The sequence below is a fragment of the Anguilla anguilla genome, chromosome 2 (genome assembly GCF_013347855.1).
Source record: "Anguilla anguilla isolate fAngAng1 chromosome 2, fAngAng1.pri, whole genome shotgun sequence".
Classification (NCBI taxonomy): Eukaryota; Metazoa; Chordata; class Actinopteri; order Anguilliformes; family Anguillidae; genus Anguilla; species Anguilla anguilla.
In genome coordinates, this window is record NC_049202.1 from 35,285,228 (window position 1) to 35,307,238 (window position 22,011).

At 36.9% G+C, this 22,011-nt stretch overlaps 1 protein-coding gene across 2 annotated transcripts in view; it reads right to left on the reverse strand.

Annotated features, from left to right (window-relative positions):
- Nucleotides 1-290: 290 nt before the first annotated feature.
- LOC118218028 (corticotropin-releasing factor receptor 1-like) overlaps nt 291-22,011 on the reverse strand; it is a 110,639-nt gene continuing 88,918 nt past the window's right edge. For both annotated transcript variants that reach the window (XM_035400376.1, XM_035400367.1), the window contains 7 exons: nt 19,688-19,841; nt 19,064-19,124; nt 16,621-16,693; nt 8,836-8,921; nt 7,548-7,683; nt 6,846-6,887; nt 291-3,281 (listed from right to left, as the gene is read on the reverse strand). In XM_035400376.1, the coding sequence (XP_035256267.1) occupies nt 3,141-3,281; nt 6,846-6,887; nt 7,548-7,683; nt 8,836-8,921; nt 16,621-16,693; nt 19,064-19,124; nt 19,688-19,841 (693 nt within the window). In that variant the 3' untranslated portion in view covers nt 291-3,140. The remainder of the gene's footprint in view (nt 3,282-6,845; nt 6,888-7,547; nt 7,684-8,835; nt 8,922-16,620; nt 16,694-19,063; nt 19,125-19,687; nt 19,842-22,011) is intronic.

A 22,011-nucleotide genomic window follows, 5' to 3' on the forward strand; every position in this document is an offset into this window, starting at 1 on the left:
ACATGTTACAGAATGTGGGTTTTATTCTTGGCCCCAGACTGGAAGGTTTTTAGTAACTTGGTGGCAATTTATGGGTGTATAGATAATCTATAATCCACACAGGAATACATTTATATACTTAAAATGAAAATACCAATTTCAAGCAAAATCTGAAATGTGATAGTAGAAATAATAACTAAACAAGAGTATGCTTATTAATTACATTCCTTTGGCTTCTGAGCTTCAGTTAAGGGCCAAATTCAATGCAATCCCATGTTCTATTTTTTTTAATAAAATCACCAGCATTTTATTTTAGCTAATTTTTGCCTGTGGGTCCAAAGACTGCCTCTTAATCATTTCCCAGAATTTGTCTTCTTTTCCGGGGACAAATAACATTCAAGGTTTAAATTTAAAAAATAAAATCAGAAGTATTTCTCCCCACAAAGGGAACTGAAACCCAGTCCAAACAGCACATTGGTCTTCACAGTTAATTTTCAGCTCTTAAACACAGAGAACAGGCTTCAATCAGCATTTGCCCATGACTTATGATAAAAATTCATGTTATTTTCATCAGATAACTTTGTAAGTTCAACAGTTACAAAAATGTCCTCACCAAAATGTTCTTGTTGAAGAACAAAAATACCTGCACTTTTTTTGGCTGGACCGCAACAGCGGGGCCAGTCCTACAAACGTGAATGTCTGTGACTGACTGACTGTCTGACTGACTGAGTGATGAAGTTACACTATTGGTCAGCCGAGTTATGAAGTTACACCATTGGTCGGCCGGATCACGTGTGTTAGGTCCAGCCATATACTAGGTTTTGACCTGGTCTTGTTTTTTTTAAGGACATGTTGATTGAATTCTGGTCATAATGAGCCCTTCTTCAATCTGCCTCGGGCTCTGTTCCCTACTAAGGATTGAATATAAACCTTTACTAAAGTTCTTAGAATGCACTGTTGCTAATGTGCAATTTTATTTTTGCAAAAATACCACAGAGTGAATAATTGTATATGAGAGTTCAGTGCATCATTATGGGCCATACATGCCAAAATGATTGCCAAGTCAATGTAAAAGGTATATAATGTGATATCATTATACTGAAACATAGATTCACACCACAGCCATTGCAATTTGTTCAGTTCTCTTATTTGATCATTAAAAAGGTGACAAAATTGTTTTAAATCTGTCTTTATATAGTTACGTAAATATAATCATGTTGACAATTGTGTATATTTATATTTTTTTATATGTTTTGGCTACACTAACCTCATTTTGACATTGGTATTCAAATGATGCATGAGAAGTTATGCTGTGCCAGTTTTTTTTATTGATTCTGTGTTTTGTGCACAATCCTTCATCTAGGGAGCAGTGTGCTGCAGCTCCATTTCTCTTTATTTGTATACCGTTTTTTACAGACACTCGCAAAAATGCTTTGTGCAAAAACACGAAATGGAAAAAATTATGCAAGACTGAGCATGAACCCACAAAGGTCAAGCAGGTATATAAAAATCTCTTCAGTAGAAAGAAAAAAACACCCAAACAATGACAAAGAAGTCGCCGGTGGTGATGAAATCTTGAGGAACCCAGATGTAGATGGGGAGCCCAGCCTTGGCTGACTGGTCCGTTGTCAGTCGGTAACAATAGGGTAAATGATAAAATAGAGGATAGAGTTTAATGGTGGATGCTCCTTCCTTCAAGTAGTTTGGATCATTCATAAATCAACAACGCTCTTAATATACCATATAAACTATGAGGGTTTTGAGAAACATTTTAAATATCAACAGTGTGCCACATTACAAAAAGAGGATTTTTAAAGAGGAATTCAGTGCTACAAGGGTTTTGGGAAAGGGCCCAAGACAGTTTGACTTGACTTTCAAAGATTTGTTGTCCTCCACCTTAAATCATACCCTTTTGTGTATTACAGTATAATCCCACATATATGTTCCCTGTACATCTGACATCCTGGATTATTTGATGTCATTTGGACATCAGTGCATTCTCCCTTCCATAGGATAACATCTTACAAGATATTTTTAAAAAATTAAAGGGAAACACTTCAATATTTATTAACATGATTCTTCAAAAACTATATGAAAAAGCATGTAATGGGAGGTACAGTACATTTAAAAACCGAAAACCTTAATTACATTTTTGAGAGAAAAGCAAAAATAAATTCTCTTTTGGAGAGAGTAATGATTAGAGATGAGCTATCTCAGCTTTTCACCATAAAGGCCATACCCACTCTACTCTATTTGAATACACATTTGACATTTAAGATATCTGCATGTTTATTTTGAATTCAGTTATTCAACTTTTCACTTTTCAAACATACCTCAGGTCCCAACAGGATCAGCTATGTGGGATTATACTGCTATAGAAAATAAAACCCTACAATATTTACAAATTCAATAATATGCTATAATAGAACAATATGGTTTACACACAACCAGTACGCTGTGGGGAAAATCCACATTAAATATTTCACCTCATTGATAGGCGCACACATGTGGTCTGCTCCTTCAGCCGATCAGTGCAAGTTACAGATTTCGTGAACTGATGTGGTCCTGTTGACCAGACTTATATAATTCTGATTTACTATGGTATGTTTTGAAAGTGCTCCAAGTAAAAACAAAACAAACTAAAAAAAAAAAAAAAAACTACACATTGGTTTTCCTAAATTAACAGGAGGTATTCTATTCAAGTCAAGACCTACCAAGTTGACTTCTCAAATAGTTCCTTTGTATCCTATTATATATACACAACACTGTCCTTTGAAGAAAGTTGTTGTCCCAAGTCAATGTTTCATTATAATCAGGTCATTCGAGGGACTGCCCAGGACAAACTCTAATCCTCCTTAAAGGAATGCAGTAAAAATCAAAAAGCAAGAGAAATCCTCTTCAAAGGCCATGAATCAGCAGGCAGAAATGTCCTTTTGCATGCCCATCAATGTTCAAGCCTTTTTGGGACTGGTCTGCTTTCCTGACATCTTAACTGGCTTACCCGGTGGCTCTGGTCCCACCACACATATGGTTCCGTAAATACACAGAACACAGAGGCCTGTGAGGTCTTTATTCTGTACAGAATAGGACGGCGAGTTTCTCTGCTCCTGTTTCGGCGACTCCAACTGACTGAGGGGGTGGGGGAGTTGGGCGTTCTGTTCTCACACCGCCGTGGATTGTTTGATGCTGTGGAAGCTGACCCGGGTGGGCGAGGTGGGTATCGACATGGCACGGGCCACCCTGGCCCGGATGGAATGCTTGTCCTGCCAGCGGTGCCAGCGCTTCCTGACTGCAGACCGAACCTGCGAGTCAGAAGGACACGAGGCTCAGCGTGGCGGTCAAAAAGTCACTTAACCCTGTGAGCGTATCACAAACAATACGGTCTGGACCTTTCATTTCAGAGATTACTATGGGAAAAACATCTTTGCTAAATTGCTTTTTTAGCTGAGAACACTTAATGTTTGATTACTGTCCTATGGGTCTATGTGGAAAAAAAGGTCTTATTAGAACAGCTCCATAGACATATCGAGATTAGAGAGACATGCAGGAATCGGATGATTTGTGTCTGCACACTACTGTGCTGTAGGGTACAAAAATACTGTTTCACCACATATCTCAACTTTAACTTTTGTTACTAAACCATTTGTATGAGAGTATCTAGCATTTGTTTTGTTCACACTGGTTGAGGAAATTCACAAAACATGCGCATTTATATATAAACAAGTTTGAAAATTAGGTTATTTCAATCGTTTATATAAAACATTGGCAGCTCTGCAGATAGTTTCCTGTGTTATGTAAAGCACTAGTGTATTGACCGTGTTGGTTAATATACAATTAGCCAAAGCCTCAAGGGTTTCAGTTGCCATGGATTTTTCTGCTTCATTGCGCAAGGAAGACTCCCCTGGCTGAGCAGGTACCTGTGGACTGACTATGTGCTTCATGGAATAAGAGCAATGCTTTAGCACAATGGCTGTACAGCAAAAAGAAACGGCTACTGGCTGAATGGCACTTTTAAGGACACAAACTAACCTGCCACCCTTGTAAATTTAAACAGGATGCTACTGTGGCAGGACATGCTTATAATTTAGACTGGAGACTCCAAAATTGGGTAAACGTAAAATTGGGGTAATTGGTGTAAATGCACGTTGTATCGAATCTGTGGTGGGTTAAAATGACCATAATTTGTCAGAAATTAAAGAATTAAATGCTTTTATGGTTTTTCTTGACACTAAAAATCACAGCTCAGTTATATTTCATATTCTTAACTGCTGAAGAAAGGAATTCTCTGTTGTGACCTTTCTATTCTCTTATCTATTCTGACCAATATAATCAATAGTGGTAAATGAAATGTTTTAAGAAAGAGCAATGTATTCATTACATCAAAGGAATGATGTGGAATGAAATGTTTGTGACATACTGTGAAATAAGCATTCATTAATGTCTTCAGATAAGCGTACGGGCACTGCATGGGAGCAAGAGACTTGGATTAATTGTAAAAAAGATCATGAGGTAAGATCAAGAGGTAGTATCGAAGCCAAGCCAAGTTTAGTCATGAAAACTAGCTTTGTTGTGAGAGTTAAAGAAGGTATTAGCTACAAATTACAGAATATCAGCAACAACAGAAGCATCATTTTGTAAATAAATTAAATGAAAGCTCTGGGGAGTTTTCAATGACAGCCTGTAAACACATACCTGTGAAGACACACTGTATGCCTGGAAAGGCTCAAAGGCTTTCACTGAGTTCAGGTCACTAAACTGAAATCAAATCCTCTGGGTAATATGAAAGATATGTTCCTACAACACATATCAGTCAAGTGGATGTATATTAAAAGTAAATGACAAATTAATTTTCAATTATGTGGACGCTCTGTGAAGGAATCAGGTCACCTCAGGAAAGGGGTATATTACCTATTTCTGTGGCTCATTACATTCATTTGGCAGACGCCTTTATCCAAAGCGACGTACAAAAAAAGTGCATTTCATGGTCGTAGACAACTGCTGAACACGGGTTCAGTAAGGTACAATACTTATTTTGTACAGCTATTTCTAGCCGAGAACAGTGAACACTATTCTGGCCTAACATCTGCAATAGCATAGCCCTTGTTTTGGCAAAACTCCGTGGAACTATAGCTGTTGAGGACTGAAAGCCTTTGAATTGCTATCAGTCCTGTTCCATTATTCTATCTGGACAAAGCCTAGCAGTTGAACTACATATTGGAGAACCAATGAATAAAAACAAGACATTGTGCCTAACATTTGAGATTAATCCTGGGTTTGTTTTGCAAAGTGGATCTCGACTAAGCCCAGGATCCATTTGGTTTAGAGAGTGTGCACTCAGGCATTTAATTTGGTAGTCTGGCAGACTGTAAAAAGCTCAGATGCTGCCCTGCACCCCGAGAAAGAGTCAAGCAGGGTAACAGGGTATTCCTTTGGGTCTCAAGACTATACGAGGGCATAGACATCTTGATGAAATAGTCAGTCCCCCCATATGAACCCCGCCTGCATATGCCCGAATAAGGATGGATAACCAGGCAGCAAGGAAATGAATAAGCATGTATAAATGGATGAATGAATAAATTAATTAATGAATGAATAAGCATGTATGAATGGATGAACGAATGAATAAGCATGTATGAATGAATGAATGAATGAATGAATAAATAAGCATTTATGAATGGATGAATGAATGAATGAGTATGAATGAGTGAATGTTTTCCCTCCACACAGGAGGTCGGAACTGAATAAGTGGCCTGATTTATGGCCATTCCGCTGAGCAGCCACCCCCCACCATTACCAAGCTCATTACTCTCAAAGATGATGATGAAAGCGGCAAATTGATTGAAAAAAAAAGATTTTTAATCATTTCTCTTGAAACGAAAGAGAATCCTTAATGAGACGCTAGACATGTTTAATTGGGTGGAGGTGGAAAACCAGTGAATGGCAATTCTATTGAAATTCAGTGTAAGTGCTCCTCTTGATTCCAGTGACATTTTCTGTCCAGTTGGATTAAGAAGCTTTGCTATTATGAGTGTATCAACAAAAATTGTGTGAAACACATAAATGAAGAATCTTATGAGGACATAAAGCTATGACGACATAAAGCTGAGCCAGCTGAGAAAGGCACTTATACCAAGAAAATACACAAAAACTTGAACAGACCAGAGGAGAACAATATCAGAAACAACTCTCATTTGCTTTAGGGGATAAAAGCCGCAACAACTTTACTTTAACAAGTTCTTTACTCTTTGCCTTTGACAGACATTTGTATCGTCAACAAACTTTATAATTATCATAGCTTGCCGTTAGCCCTGCCTGTGTCATTCTGCTTGCTGATATTCTGAACCAAGAGACATCGCTTCCTGTCAAATGGTACTGAACAAAACATTTACACACACGCTTTGGTTGATATTGGTTTGCTGGCTCATTAAAATGAGATGCAGCAATAGATCAATGTAGTGGGGAGATTCCAGGCCTGTGCTCTTGAGGGAAATTACTGCAGTCATGTGAAAGGCGATTGACCCAGCAATCTGCTTTTATTTGAGTGTTGGAGTGCTTTCCCAGAATTAAAAAAAAATGTTCTCTTGGCCCAGAAATACCTGTTAGATTTAGCTCCATCCATTAATATTTAATGACAGGACGCTTTTTTAACGTATATTGACAGAAAAATGGAGCAGGGAAGGGTAGCTCAGTGTGATCCCATTGATTCCTCCCATTCACAAGTGTCAGTCAGCCACCTGAAAAGATCATCCAGCCATATGGCCTGAAGGTGGCAGTAGGGAGAAGGCCTGGGAGAGAACATTAAGAAAAGGCCTTGGAAATCACTGAATGAGAGGTGGTGAATCAATAGAGGATATGAATCTGCTTACCTCACTGTTCAGGAAGCAATAAAACACTGACACAAAGAAGCCCTGAGAAGGAGGGAGAGAGAAAAACAATATTAAAGGAGAGATTTACAGGGTCACCTAAAAAACGTGGGAGCGGAGGAAATTACTTTTCAGTCATTCTTTTTTCCTTCCAAAAGCTAACTGAGGAATTTGATCACTTGTTGACATCAAAACCGCCAGAAATATTCTGATTCATAAATCTGTACCCACAAACTCGTAAAGCTCTTCTATGCTGCTAAGGCACTGTTTGTGCTTGTAAAATTAATTGCATACTCCTGAATTGGATAAAAAAAAAATTATGATACTTCAAACACTGCTATTATATACTCTTTCACAAATCTCACTGTACAAAACCATTTCCCCAACTTTTTTTTTCTAAATATAGTGTTGTATGGTTGTAGAACAGTTTTGCAGTGGGAGATCTGTAATAAGATATTCCCTGTGTTTGGAATGTCAAAAATTCTTTTACCACTGCTTTGATACACTTATTTCTGTTTGATGAATGCTTTATTACAGCATGCCAATTAAGGCTTCCACTTAAAACAGGCCCTGTCTAACACATGATATTAATAAACATGCACTGTTCTGTGGCAAATGTAAAATTACAAATAGATTCACTTATACTTGTGAGAGCTGGAGTCGGACACAGACAGGTGTCTTACACCATTGATAGCATTTACTCACCTGAAATGACTCCAAAAATGAATTAAAATATATGAATACAATCTGTGAGACTTCATCCTCTCCGGGGTTGACAAAGAACAACATATACGTGATTCCAAGAAGGGGAAGTAGGACCAGGGTGGCCTTCACAGCTTTCCTGTATAGGAGGATAGGAGGCCCTTTTTACATGTTCATTAGTGAGATTTTTCACACCACATAACACTCAGGGAATGTTGAGCACACTCAAAGATCTTAATCAACCTAAACATAAAACTTTTCACAAAAGATAAAAATCAATGTTGCTGATCTACCATCTACACCATCAGTGGTGTGTGTGTAAATCAGTCTCGCTTAATCCTTGACAGCAACCTGTCCCACACCTGTGTACAAAGTTCCACAGGCACTCTTAAATCACTAGAGCTTTGTGTCATCTGCTAAAAATGCCTGGCAGGTCAGGCTTCGGTCAGGAATAACAGCTAACACTGTACAACAAAGCCAGCTGAAACTTGCTCAGCCTTCTAACTAAACAACCTTTCAGTCTTTTAAGTTCTACTGAATAATAGTGGGTACACTGAAATAAACACGGTAAAAGGGTAAATATAAATCCTCTACATGTGATAGAATTGTTATTATTTTTCATTCATTTTTAAATGTTCATTCAATAGTGCGAGCAAATCAGTTCTGTGAGAAATTTCCTTTTTTACTATACAGCAGGACCCTGAATCAAAAGGCATTGGAACTCCAGAAATAAATCTTAGAAACTGAAATCACAAAGCCTATAAAAACCACTGCATGAGCTAGTAGGCTGTTTTTACAGGTGTTTCAAGGACTACCCTCCAACAAGCCTTACTGTCAACTGATACATCCTTAATATTATATTCTCTTGCCAGCATTTTCCCTCAAAAATATATGATATTGATTTTTTTAACATACTAATTAGTTAGTCATAGAACAAATTGATTTTGGTCCTTAATTTCAACTAACAAATTTTAGTTTCCCAGTTCATTGTTCTGTTCTGAAATTCAGGATGTAGCTATTCACTATTTGGATGAACAGAATTAATGTTTGTTTTAGTGCATACATTATATTGTCAAGAATGTATCTGCTTTTACAAAATATAAAAACACAAGGGTTGCATCTTTGTGTCAATCATACGGTACATCTGTAAACCTTGCCTTAAGTTGTGATACAATTCTGTAATTATAATTTAAATGTCAGATATTGAACAAAAAGGCAAAAATGCCAGCTCTCGAAATGCATGCAGTCTGGCCAGAAGTAATCCCCCAGCTTTCTCCCACAGTCTCCTCACCTGTATTGTATGGTCTCAGAAGTGGTAGAGGCTCTGAGCTTCGTCATAAGAATTCTGACGATGTTGAAGAGGAAAATAAAATTTATCTGCAGGCAAATCAGAAACATTGTTTCCATGAATATATAGTTGGTTTTTTCAGTGTTTCATTTTTCACTTTGTAAGGGACATTAGCAGGTATTGTTTGATGTCTTGAAGCAAGGGCGTAATTTTATTTTGAATATTAGGAAGGTTGAAATGTACAGACCCCAAGAACTGCAACCCTGTAGGGTTGCCCAACCCAGAATAATTTTTTTTTTAAAGAACAGTTGTGAAATTATAATTTCTAGTGAATTCTAAGGGGAAAATATTACTGATTACTGATCAGCAAGACTGGGTGTCATGGAAAATATTGGATGAAATTGTGGAGCAGTCACAGCAACGTTGTCAAAAATCACAGAAATCGGAGAAAATGCAAGTTTTTTAAAGTTTTTTTTTTTTTTTTTAAGAAAACATGAATTTTCTAAATTCATTAATAAATCTCATGCGCAGCAGTGGGATACAATTGAAATAACATACGCGATTATAGCAACAGTAACAAGTGCTTGAAGTTGTACTCGAAATGCATTGCTTGGAAGTTTAACAAGACATCCACACAAGTTGGCTGACACTGTGTTTTCCTGAGAGCTTTGGTTTGGAGCAATCTATATAAAAGCACCGCAATACCCTGCAGAGACTGTCAATATTGGATAACTACAATAATTTTCATCTTATTGTAAAAAAAACATTTAACCAGACAAGGCTTTTTGATTTGAATTTTTGGAATCGTCTGAAAAGACCAGGGCTGAATCCAGGCCTGTATTTACTAAGACTAACTCTGATTTAAAACTGGAGAGAAATTATGCTACCCAAGGCTGGGAAAAATGGCAGATATTAGAATTTGGGATGGGAAATTTGGCAGGTCATCTAAACTTTTTACATTTCTCTATTTAGATTGTGTACACACACGTGTGCATGCACACACACACCACACCCCTTCCCAGTACTCTTAAATAGTTTCCTCTCTGATCTAAAAGGACATTAAAGGTAACAGTATGGTACCAACTATCTAATTGGTTTTAACTCATAGGGCAGGGAGTATTCAATTTTCTACTATTGTTCCCGAGTCTGCCATTTGGCTATTGTGAACTTAAAATAACCCAGAACACACAATGTGCTGTAGAAGTAAAACCAGCTTTTGAGACAACCAGCCATATGCACTAAAAAAATTGTTTTTGAAAAGCAAAAATTCTGAGAAAGTGGTACACTTTCGTATTTCCAAGCCTTTGTGTCTTATCACTTCACTTCCTCTCATCACCTCACTTCTTCTGACCTCATCTCTGGATTTCTTATCTCAATAACTGTAAAATAATAGATAAAATAATGTTAATGTTACTAGTTGGCTAGCTAGTCAGCTAGAATAAAATAAACTTTCCAACTGGTTAGCTAATGTTAGTTCGCTAGCTAGTGGTGTTAGCCAGCTATCGAGTGCGAGTAGGTCACCTACAGAGTATGGCAAATTAGTAAGCAAATTAGCTAGGTTCTACGGCTTGCAACATCATCCAAAATCATCCAAAAACTATAATTTCAGCAAACCTAGTTGCTAGCTAACTTACTCCAATAATCTCAGGACACAGTCTCACAATCACACACACACAGAAAAATACAGCTGTGTGCTAGGACAGACTGGTGCCAGTATCCCAGAAAAGCAACAGCCTTTGAGTGCACAGGGAGAGGCTTGCATTCCTACTGGCTGGGTACAACAAACGCAATGTTGCGCATACGTCAGCTTTTGAAATGAATAGAAATTCAGAGCCTGAATTACTATTCATTTCAAGTTCACAAGTTGACAAATGGAGCCAATTTGAAACGGAACAGCGTCCACTCTTGATATTTACTGTCCAGACTCCATCCCCCCGCTACCCCCTGTGGAAGTATGTTTCTCCTTCATTCTTTTAATGTTTTTACATTTCTTCTTATTAAAGATTGTACTGATCAAGAATATATTTAAATGTATGTGATTATGGGATGATCACTGAAGAACAGTAGGTATTCTGTGTTATGTCTAAGAATTTGTAACTAAGGAAAGACAGTGGCCTCCTTGTACACTGATGCATACTACCTAGAGAATCTTTGAACCCAAGTTTCAGGAGGAAAAATGTAAACATTTACTTAGAGGAATTTTGTAAGTAACTTCTGTTGGGAAACAATCTTGTGCAGAAGACCTTTGAGTTGCAAGAGAAGAGAAAGGATACTGACCTAGAAAGAACTGATTTGCTATATCTAGTAAATGTATAGATTATATTCTATTAAAATGAATGAATGAAAATCAGTAATTATTAAGTAATCACAGCAACGGTAATGATATAAACATAGTTTGTTAGAACATGGTGGTGTGTATATGAGTCAATATTTCATTTGGATTACAGCATGTAGTGAATGCATTGAAAGTGCATGTACTTTGGAACTGGAAAATTGAACAATTGTTAATCATGAGGACAAATACTTGTTATTCAAGTCATGCATATACATTCCTCTGTAAGTGTGAGTAGTGAAATATCTGTCATTGATTAAAATTGAAGATTATATAATAGTTATTGTTAAACTAACTGATGAAACATAAGTTTGACCTAGGCTGGGATTGGTTATTTTAAAGGGAAGATACATCAGGGTAGGAGGAGATCTGGTTGTATAAAAAGGATGTAAAAACATAATGCGAGGAAGCTCTCTGTGTCTTTATGGTACTGGAGACCTCCCGTAGGCCTACGTACATAAAAATAAATTATTGATTGAAGAGAATAAAAAGATTATTAGAAGAAATCATAATTTCTAGTCTTTATTCTTATATCGCCGACTCACCCACCGAACCTAAGAAGAGGTTTTCCTCCACACCCCCCATTTCCAGCCCGGGGTACATGAACTGTTGGAATGGCAGTTAGAAGAATAGCTACAGAAGATTTATTCAAATGCTCATGGACCACTTCAACAAAAGACTAGATGTGGTCCTAAAGGAAGTCTGTGTCCTCAAATTAAGTTTACAGTACACCCAGGATGATGTTGATGATTTGAAATTACTCTGATAACCTATTAATCAAATGCAAAGAGCTGAGCAATGATATCACAGCAAGAAGCTCAGCACAATGAATGGGAAAGCTGATTACAGTACTTCAAATAGCCAAATCAATTGGATCTTTGAAGGAATTCCAAATACAGGCCAAGTAGACTGTCTTGGAGAAAAGATAAGAAAAATCATCTCAGAAAACTTGATCAATGGCAGGTAGTACTGGAGCGGAACCACCAATCTGGGACACCACCTGGCAAAGGAGAAAAACCATGGCCAATTTTGGTTATGTATCTCAGCAAGGATAAGCTTGCTGTGCTTGAGAAAGTGAAGAACCTTAAAGGTACAGACATCTTTACCAATGGGGACTAATTACTAATTCTGATACTGTTCAGCAGTAATGCAAAGAATTGACTAAAGAGGCCAGAAAAAAGGGGGTATTGCTTATCAAAGATATACAGTAATACAGTATATTACAGCTGATTACTCCCTAGAAGCAATAAGCACCCCTCACAAAAGCCTAAGGCATAGGGAAGTGATTTTCCTGGACAGCAGACTGAGTTAACCAAGAGGTTTTTACATCTACTTTTCGTTTATACTCACAATTAATACAAAAAAGAAATGCTGAATATATCAAAATAATATGTATTTAGGTATTTACTATTCTCTTAGTAAAAATGGTTTTCACATAAAATATAAACTTCTCCCTAAAATGACTTCCTCTACTTGGACAACATGGATCTGTGATAACTGTGCCAGTTTGCTTCCTTTCTACTCACTTAATGATGAAGACTTTTTATTGAATTGTTGTCTGGTAGTTTGAACTCAATGCATGGATGCATAGGTTAGTAGCTGAAAAGTGTGTGTTTAATCCATTTGAACTGAGCATAGGAGAGAAAAAAAGTTTGTCATGATGTAAATTCTGACCCTGATATTAATGTTTTCAGCTAGCAATATTTCTCGTTATGATAATGAAAAACAACGTTTGGATGAAATCATTTTCATGTGAATCTAATGACGAATATATCGTCAGTTTTGTCTCTTAATATTCACAGTCAAAAATGAAAAGTCTTTGCTACTCAATGATCAGCTGCTTAATTCATAATCTTTCTGTAATTGCTTTAACTGAAACATGGCTTAATGAAGAAACTGCATGACTAGGCCAATATGACTTGTAATCATATAACTGTTCATGTTCTCAGACACATAAACTTCAGATGTATGAGTTAAGATAGCCAATATTGTTTGTTGTAATTTGGCCTCATTTTGATATCAGTATTTCATGCAGGGCTAGATTTAATTTAACTAATGATTTAGACACTGCTTTGTATGCATGAGTAACTTGGCATTTTTTGTACACTGAAAATGTTTTTGTAGAGATATTGTACTCTGTTATGACTTACTAATAATGATAATGCATACAAATTTATGAACCATAAGATAATTAAATCTAGAGAGAGACACATATACATTCTATCTCCAAGAAACACATACAGTAGGTGTAGATTCAGTACATTTCTTTCCATGAACTACTAATAAGTGTAAAAGTCATATTTTTAATGGATTACAGTGTTTGTAATGGGTTATTGTATACACGATAGACCTACTAATTGTTTGTATGTCGGTGGATGATCTATATGCCTAGCTAACGTTTAATTAGAAAAGTGCCATTTGCAAGGTAGCTACAGCAGCCTAGTTAAAAAGTAGTGAACATTAGAAACACCATAGCGAACAATTTGACCATTGTCCCTTTAATAAAATCGATAAATCTGCAGTCATGAAAACCATATGGCTCCCCCTTCATGACTTTTCCTAAACATATGTATTGAACATTCTGATATAATTTGAGTAGCACTATTGCATGAGGAAATAAAGTTATAAACATTAACTTAAATGGCCATGAACAGTCATTTATTATTTGCCTGTATGATTGATAATTTTGACCGCTGTTTGTAACGTTGTTGCAAAATGACTTCAAAAGCATCCAGCTGCAGTTCTGCAGAACAAGCCACTGGCTGGGCGAAGCCTGCAATAGTAGTCCAAGGTTTTAGGGCCTACCATGCAGTCATGTTGCTATCTGAGTAATGAATAGGGTTGGGCACCTAAATCCGGTAGCATGAATTGCAACAAAGATTTTGGTGATTCATTTCGGTGCTGTCTTCACTAACATTACACTCAGTCTGTCAACTCAGTCAGTGACGAGACAGCAGGTACCTTTAGCAAGCTAGCTAATGTTATACTTAGTCAAAATGCCAAAAGTGAAACTGTATAAAGTGTGGCTGTCTTTTACACAAAAGGGTTCAAACAAGGAGATGTGTCTTTGCAATTTAAAAAAAAAAAAAACATTCTTTAATGTTGTCATTTTCTCGTTATTTTAAAGAAAGTAGACTGCTGGTTCAGGCACTGTTTAGGTACCATACTGCTTCAAATGATACCCACCCTTAATCATTAAACTATTATGTGGGGTTGACAAGTGAAATGATTTCAGAAATATGAATGAGTTTGTCACAAAGATGATACCGCTGTAAAACCAATAGTTTTTTATTTTTTGGCAATTATTAGCTAGAAAGAAATCTAGCTTCCACACAAAACAAAGATGGCAACCACTATATTGTTCTATTGGCTGTTGGCATCACATGTGCACTACCTTATAAGTCAATTTTGCTGTCTGTTCAATTATGCTACAATTCACTCCAATGGGGATTGTAGGACTGGAGCATTTGTGATGATGAAATCAGTAGGAAAAAGGAAAATAGAAAATAACCCAAGTTTGGGGCTTTATTGTGTGGATATGTGAAGTTGTATCTGAATTCTGTGTGTTTGCATGAGGACAAAAGGTACAGAAGTTAATGTTCTTGAGGGCTGAGAGTCTTTGGTTATTGTGGTTATTTCTGTGGGAAACCCTGAAAAGTTCCAGTGCTGTACAGGTGTGGGGCATGCCCTGCCAAGCCATAACTTGGTGGATGGCATACCTGCCATCCAAATTCTCATCATTATTGCTGATAATTGCAAATGTTTTTATTTTTGTGTTGGATTCTGGACAATCCATTTGTGTATGGCTAAACACATTTTTGGATTCTGACATGTTAATTTGTTTGTGACTTTTTAAACATTTTAGGTGTGGTTTCTAAATAGGCCTAACTACCATTAGTAGTTTCTACCATACCTGCACCTATTTTTTTTTCTCTTCTAATTTTCTTTTTAACTGGGCAAATAAATAAATAAATAAGTAAATAAAACATTCAAAAATGTCAACAGGTAGTTTCCAGCTGCTTGGAAAAGCCCATGAGTGAATTACATTAACTATCTGAGGCATTTAAATCAATGAATTCCATCCAACATGGAAGAAAAGATTCCTTTACTTGAACAGACCATTGTTACAAATAGAACGTGCCGAAAGTGCAGTACTATAATAAATCATGGTTACCGTGGGTCTGTTTGTTTTGGTACAACACATTGTACAAAAACGAGGTTTGAGTTTTTGATGAGTGCCTGTTGTTACCGTAGTCGGAGAAGGAGCGTTTGGCATCAATACTGTTGACCAAGGCCGTCAAACATCTGATAGCAACAGCTGACAAGGACCAGAATCCTGATCCCAGCACATTCCAGAATCTGTATCCATTGGCGCACTTTATTTCTCCCAGTATTTTAGTAATAGCCTGTCGTTAAAATGCATAGTAGCACCATAGGCTACGTTAAGCTTGAACGCTACCATCCGAAACTGCTGAAAAATCACAGAGAGCAAAAACAAATCGCGGAAACGGCAAAAAAATGGAACTCATGAGACATGGGACTTCCATAACAAACACTCAGCTTTACTGATCAGTATATCTCAGTCATAAAATCCTCATCTTTATAATATGAAACGATTTTTCTCATTATCATGGTATATCATTGGGTGTTTATTTGGCCTGTTTGGTAATATTTTGGCAGGGTAGTAACCTCCCTTTTCCCCCCATAAATTGCGCCCTTGTCTTGAAGAATCAGCAAACAGTGTTTGATGTTGTCAAAATGGACATGCTTAGAATTTGAGATTTATTTTTTGCCGTGAAGACTCTATGAAATTTAAATCACAATTAATATTCATATGTAAAGAATAGCAAAAGAAAAAAAAAAAAAAACTTCTAGATATTAACCCTTCTATTGATTTCTCAGAGAACAGAATACTCATACTAAATACTATATGTTTAGAAATAACACATTTACGACAAAAATACATTTTATTATTTTTCCTGTTAATAATTTGGGAAAAGTATGTACACATTGTTATCTCATGGCTTAAGGAGCACTTTAAATGTAAGAAGTTAATGTACAGAGTATTTAAAACATTGCTTTATAAATTGTCAGTGGGTGCAATCCACAAGGTATTTAAAACTGCTTTAAATGTCTATGGATGTATTCCTATATATCTATGTTCATCACTATAATAGTATATAAATGAAACCAACAAAAATTAGTATTTCAGAAAATAGAAATACATAGGCTCTATAACAGACTATGACATGAGAAATTGATTCTTTAGCCTCCTGAATGGGTCCATATCATTGATGACCTCACTATTGAATATAACTGTACACACATTGTTGATGTAATCAACATGTAATTACTGGCTTGCGAAAAATGTTGGGGTGTTTATGGATTGAGTGAAGAAAATATGATGAAGGCTAAAATGTAAACTGTCACAAAAATTATTAGATTAACTTTCTTACCAGTAATACCAGAATCATGGGACCTTGATAGATGTAGTCTGTATATACTCCTGCTCTCTTGCCAAACCAGCATCTGATATTTTAGACAAGCATAGTCAGTCAAATTTATTTATGAGAACAAGTTATACTTTTTAAGGGGTAAGAAATACAATTTTTACATATCAGAATAAACTTTTGCCAATTGAATATTGGGAAAAGTACAAGATATTTTTATATTATTTTTTTTGAATTATTTTTTGGTAGATAAGGTAAGCAAATTAGGTACTATATGATTAATTTGGGCATTATGTGAATCACTTTATGGACTCAGTGAATCAAGTTTTTCTTGTTTTCATGTGATAAATAACTAGATGGTAATGTACAGAGCCATTTGGCAAAATATTATTTTTTGTTACATACAATTTGAAATGAAAATGACCAAATATATCTAAAAATCTTCTGTACATTAAAAGCTTCATTTATGAAGCTGAATGTGAAATAGTGAGGCTGTATCTATTTTTAAACTTGGCATATGGAGAATATATCATTTTGAAAAACTGGCAGTTAAAGATAATTTTGTGCTTTGTGTAGATGGTCTGGTGGTAAATAATCATATAAAATAACTACTTATGCTTATTTTGCACATTTTATTAAACTAGGCTAGTAATAGAAACACAATATGAGAAACTCATTGAACCCAAAACACCCGATTCACCTGTGGTACCTTGCCTTAAAGGGTATTAACAAGCTTCTCATCCAAAAAATGTTCTGCCTTTGTGAAAAAGAGTGAGAAATGCATCCAGCAGTTTTGTTATGTTAGATAAGAGTTGTTCTGTGAGTTACAAGGCTCCAGTTTTCCTGATTCAATAGCCCCTGTTCTCTGATCTAAACAATTACAATTACATCAAACACTTGGAGCAGTGGTGCCTAATCATGTGCCAAGGAGAGCGGAGAGTATGCAGGTTTCATTCCAACCAATCACATCTGCTGATTTCACTAATTAACGCAACTACAACCAGAGAGAAGGGAACTAATTAGTGAAATCAGCAGGAGAATGATTGACTAGAATGAAAACCTGCATACACTCAGCCCTCCATGGCACATGATTGGTCTCCACTGACTTAGAGTGACCCAAAAAAGAAACACTAAGTAAGTTGCAGGGGTTCAGTCAGTTTGTACATTTTACATGCTAAGTGAACACCACTAAAGAGAAGAACAATTACAATCATATAAGTGCCACCATACAGATGTATGCCTCAAGATCTGCAATATTTGTTTTGCTTAATTGAGTGCCATGACCTAAAATTCCTTCCCAGCTCTTCCAGTGCCTCAAAAAAATCTATTACTCAGCAACTCCAAGTAAGGCTTACTATACCAGTGTCATATCCCTGTGTCTGTCAACACTGTGATATAATTCATGATAAATAAAAGGAAAGTATCTGATTATATAATGCAACTTTTTGTAATATGTTGCCTCTTTAAAAACTGAATGGCACTCGAATATTTCAATGAAATGCTTGCATTCGTGCTTCACTGATAGTATGCTTTAAAACAGGCAATTGTTTATGCTACTCTTAGTGTCGTATCCATTCAGTTCAATGGTCAGTCTGTTAATCTGAGGTGCATGTCTTAGAGGTCCTAATTTTAATGATTTAATAATTGTACACCGCAAGAAGATCATTTTCAGGAACAATTTTCATGTAACTGACGTTACACAGCAGTGTGCCAACCGGGACTGTAACGTCACTAATCCCAGTCACACACTGCCCAGGCCCTCAATACAGCTCCATTTCCACACCCAGCTACAGTAATAAATAAAATTCTTACTGGACATCATTGTGGGACGTAATATGCTCACATCATATTTTGAAATACATGTTTTAATGTACTTTGAGGAAAGTCTAATGGACAGTTGGAAAGGCACAGCCAGTTGCATTAGAGGTCCTGATCAGTAAGGTATATGCAAAATGAATGTACAGTGCATGGGCAGGAATTACTATCTATCCTAAACTATATGGTCACCTCCTGAGGCCTCGGATCTCAGCAGTGCTCAGCTGTTCAGTGTAGCATGAAATATCTATTCCTTATTTTGATGGCCAATCATCACAGATTAGCTTTACAAGCAGAGGCTTATGTTTTCTTTTCAATAATTGCATCAATCCTGGATTGACAACAGTTCAAAATGTCTTTTCGAACAGAGATATTGAAAATAGTGGCTGTACAGGATGATGCAATAGGATTTCCAACCACCTGTTGCACTGTAATAAGCTCTGGGCTAATTTGAAATTGATTGTTTAATGGTCTGGCAGAGAATGCAATTATGTAAATAATTGAAACTAATGAACAACATCCATCTCTCTAATGTCAATAGTTATGAGCCAAGCCAACGGCAGGCCATCTTTAAGAGGTCTCTGAACAGAAATACCATCATCTGTGAAATTCTGAAATACGGTTTCAAACTTACTTTTCATTGTCATAATACAGCTTTCCAATAGCCCAGGCAACAATGATTGGAAAAGGGATGCCTGTAAAAACAAATTCATATTTAACTTAAAATTTTAAAAAAAGTAATTTTCAGAAATACTTTAAATGATGGTACATTTTGAAAGAATAAATTTAATTTGTCCTTTACATCACTCAAGCACCATGATAATATTCTGTTGATGAAAGATGCAAATGTTATTTTCATAACTTGTTTATGAGGAATATCAATATCAATTGATGAATGCTTGCTGTAGCTGTCAAAATCTATCAATACATTCTTTGTGTTATGAAAGTCAACTGAAAACTTGAATGATTATCCAGGCTAATCCTGAACACTGCTCATACCACACATTTTCTGAATAGGGACATAATAAAGCATTATGGTTTTTAACTGAAATCGTGTGATTCTACATTGTCCTTGCCACCATGTATGCTTTCCTTATGCGTCTCATCTGATTAATACCGGAAAGCTGAATGGAAGTTTGAATTCAGCCGAGTGGCTCTGACACTGTCTCCTCACAGTCCTCTGATCCTCCGTCAACATTCAGTTTAAGCCATCCGCAAGCCCACAGCATATGAAATGGGACCGGAGCCATCTACTCACACCACCCGATGCAGATGAACATCCACTTGCGCAGTTTGTCCGTGGAGTACGTCAGCACAATGGCGGTGTGCAGGTAGCAGCCCTCTCCGAACATCCAGAAGAAGTTAGTCACGTGGAAATAATTGTACGCTGCAGTGACCAGCCGACACCAGATCTTGGGGAAAGAGGGAAAACCACGCGACACACAGCAAACAATACAATGCATTACTTGAGAATATGCCGCGGTGCCCTAAGACGGACAAAGCCCACCAGGTCCGATCGAGCGGCCATTTCACATGGAGATTCAATGAAGGCATAATAATAGACCGTGTATTTGAAGGACACTGCTTGCAATTGAAACATGGAAATAAAATATTACCATGGCATTCAGGGCCAGGTAGTGGTGTGGATTGTAACTGAGTAGTGCCTCTATGGAAAGAAAAGGAAGTACTGTAGTGTAAAGTATGTACTGTATTGCTTTTTAATAATACAGTTGAATCACCTAATCTGGTTTCTTGGTTTAAAAAAGGTTGATGATTTCAAGGTGAAACAAACCCGAATTTGCTCTTTTAATATTCATTTTTAAACATGTGTAGAATATAGTTGTTTATCTTTACATTGTGCCCTTTCGAGACATGTATAGTGATCAAATACACAAACATCCTCTGGCTGAGATATGATGATGCTTTAACTACACCATAATGTGTTCATATTAAAAGATCATTTAGGATTATAAGCGCTACATTTTTACACCTTTATCCAGGTCCCAGAAATAAGCTCACATGGGCATATGCCTAACATACTGTAGGAAGATGCTAAAAACAGTACTTGCTTTTTTACATTATAAAACAGCAAGCTACTACTTCTCTTGTAGTCAGATTGAATTACACTGACTTCATGTTGATTCTCATGCAATTCAGCTTATCGGAATTGAGAAGATCAAGCCATTCATGTTTTTATGTTCCCTGATATTTTATTGATGGATAGTTTCAGAGCAGTAAGTAATAGCTTTTTCCTCAGGCATTCCATTTTGTAAATTGAAGAGGCTGGCTTTGACACAGCGAGCAAAGTGCTTCATAGGCCAGAATACCGTTGCATACTAGATGTGTTCTGTGTATTTTGAAATGGTGATACGTTGCAATGTGGGAGGCTGGCCCACTATAAGCCCAGAGGACAAAGTTGTAAAGCGCTTTTATTGGGCTCTGAGTCTGGACCATCTGAATGCGTTTCACCACGTGGCACAATAATTAGGGCAAGCCCAGGGACCACACAAGCCAGGGGCTCTGTTCATCCTATTTATTTATTTATCACCAGGCTTCACCACACTCAAATCTGTCGCCAAAACATAACTCACTCTTATCACTGTAACATCCTGCTGTGCAGCCCTGGCGTAGCCTGAGATAAGAGAAGTATAGCAGCACAGCTCGGTTTAACACAGGGACTGAGGAGTGAAAATTAATGTGGCCATAAATGTCATCCCCAATCTTCGTTACACCAATCTGAACCGGCTTCGTCCCCTGCCAACACTGCTTGTGATCCTCCCACCTTCGTTTATACTGTTGGACTCCAAAAATAAACCTTTTTCACTCATATTGTTTTTGGGGGGGTGGGGGTTTGAAGCTAAAGTCGAATGTGGTCAAGGTTTTTGAGGACAATTCGGCAATTTGAAGACATAACTGGAGATGGGAGGATGTGATAGGGCTGTTTGGTTAAGGTTGGATGGAGCACAAGCTCTCTCGCCAGGGAAATAAATGCCGCTCAATGGAAAATGAGATAACGTGATTGTTGTCATTCATCTCACTGAGGTAGGAAAAGCTGTGTACTTTGTGCGTGATTGTAAATCAGTGCAGACAGAAGAGTCAAATGAGCTGCTTAATGGTTCAGGAGGGGAGCTTTGTGTGCTGAACAGGGACAGATTCTCTTAAAGGTTCGCAAACTACATCTAGTCCCTGTCCTACTCATGTGAAAAATAGGCTTAAACCAACAGCCATTATGAGATGAAAGTTAAGTGGTGAAATGCTCAACAGCAGAGTAAGATTCACCTTTTGAATTATAGCTCCTAAATGGATGTATTTTGTCCAGCAATACTTGAATATGCAGTGTTTCATAATTATGTGAACATGACAGTTTTATCTTTTATCAGTAACAAAAACCTCCAGCTCCACACCTGCCTACTGAACTGTCATATGTAAAGAAAATGTCCAGCATTTAAAGGCCAGCAAGCTATTAAAGCTATGGAAACTACAGTACCAATTCAACCAACCAACATTTTTGTACTTATTTTTCTTCTGATAATGGCTCCATAATTAACACTTCAATCCTGATCAGGCTTTTTGTATTCATTT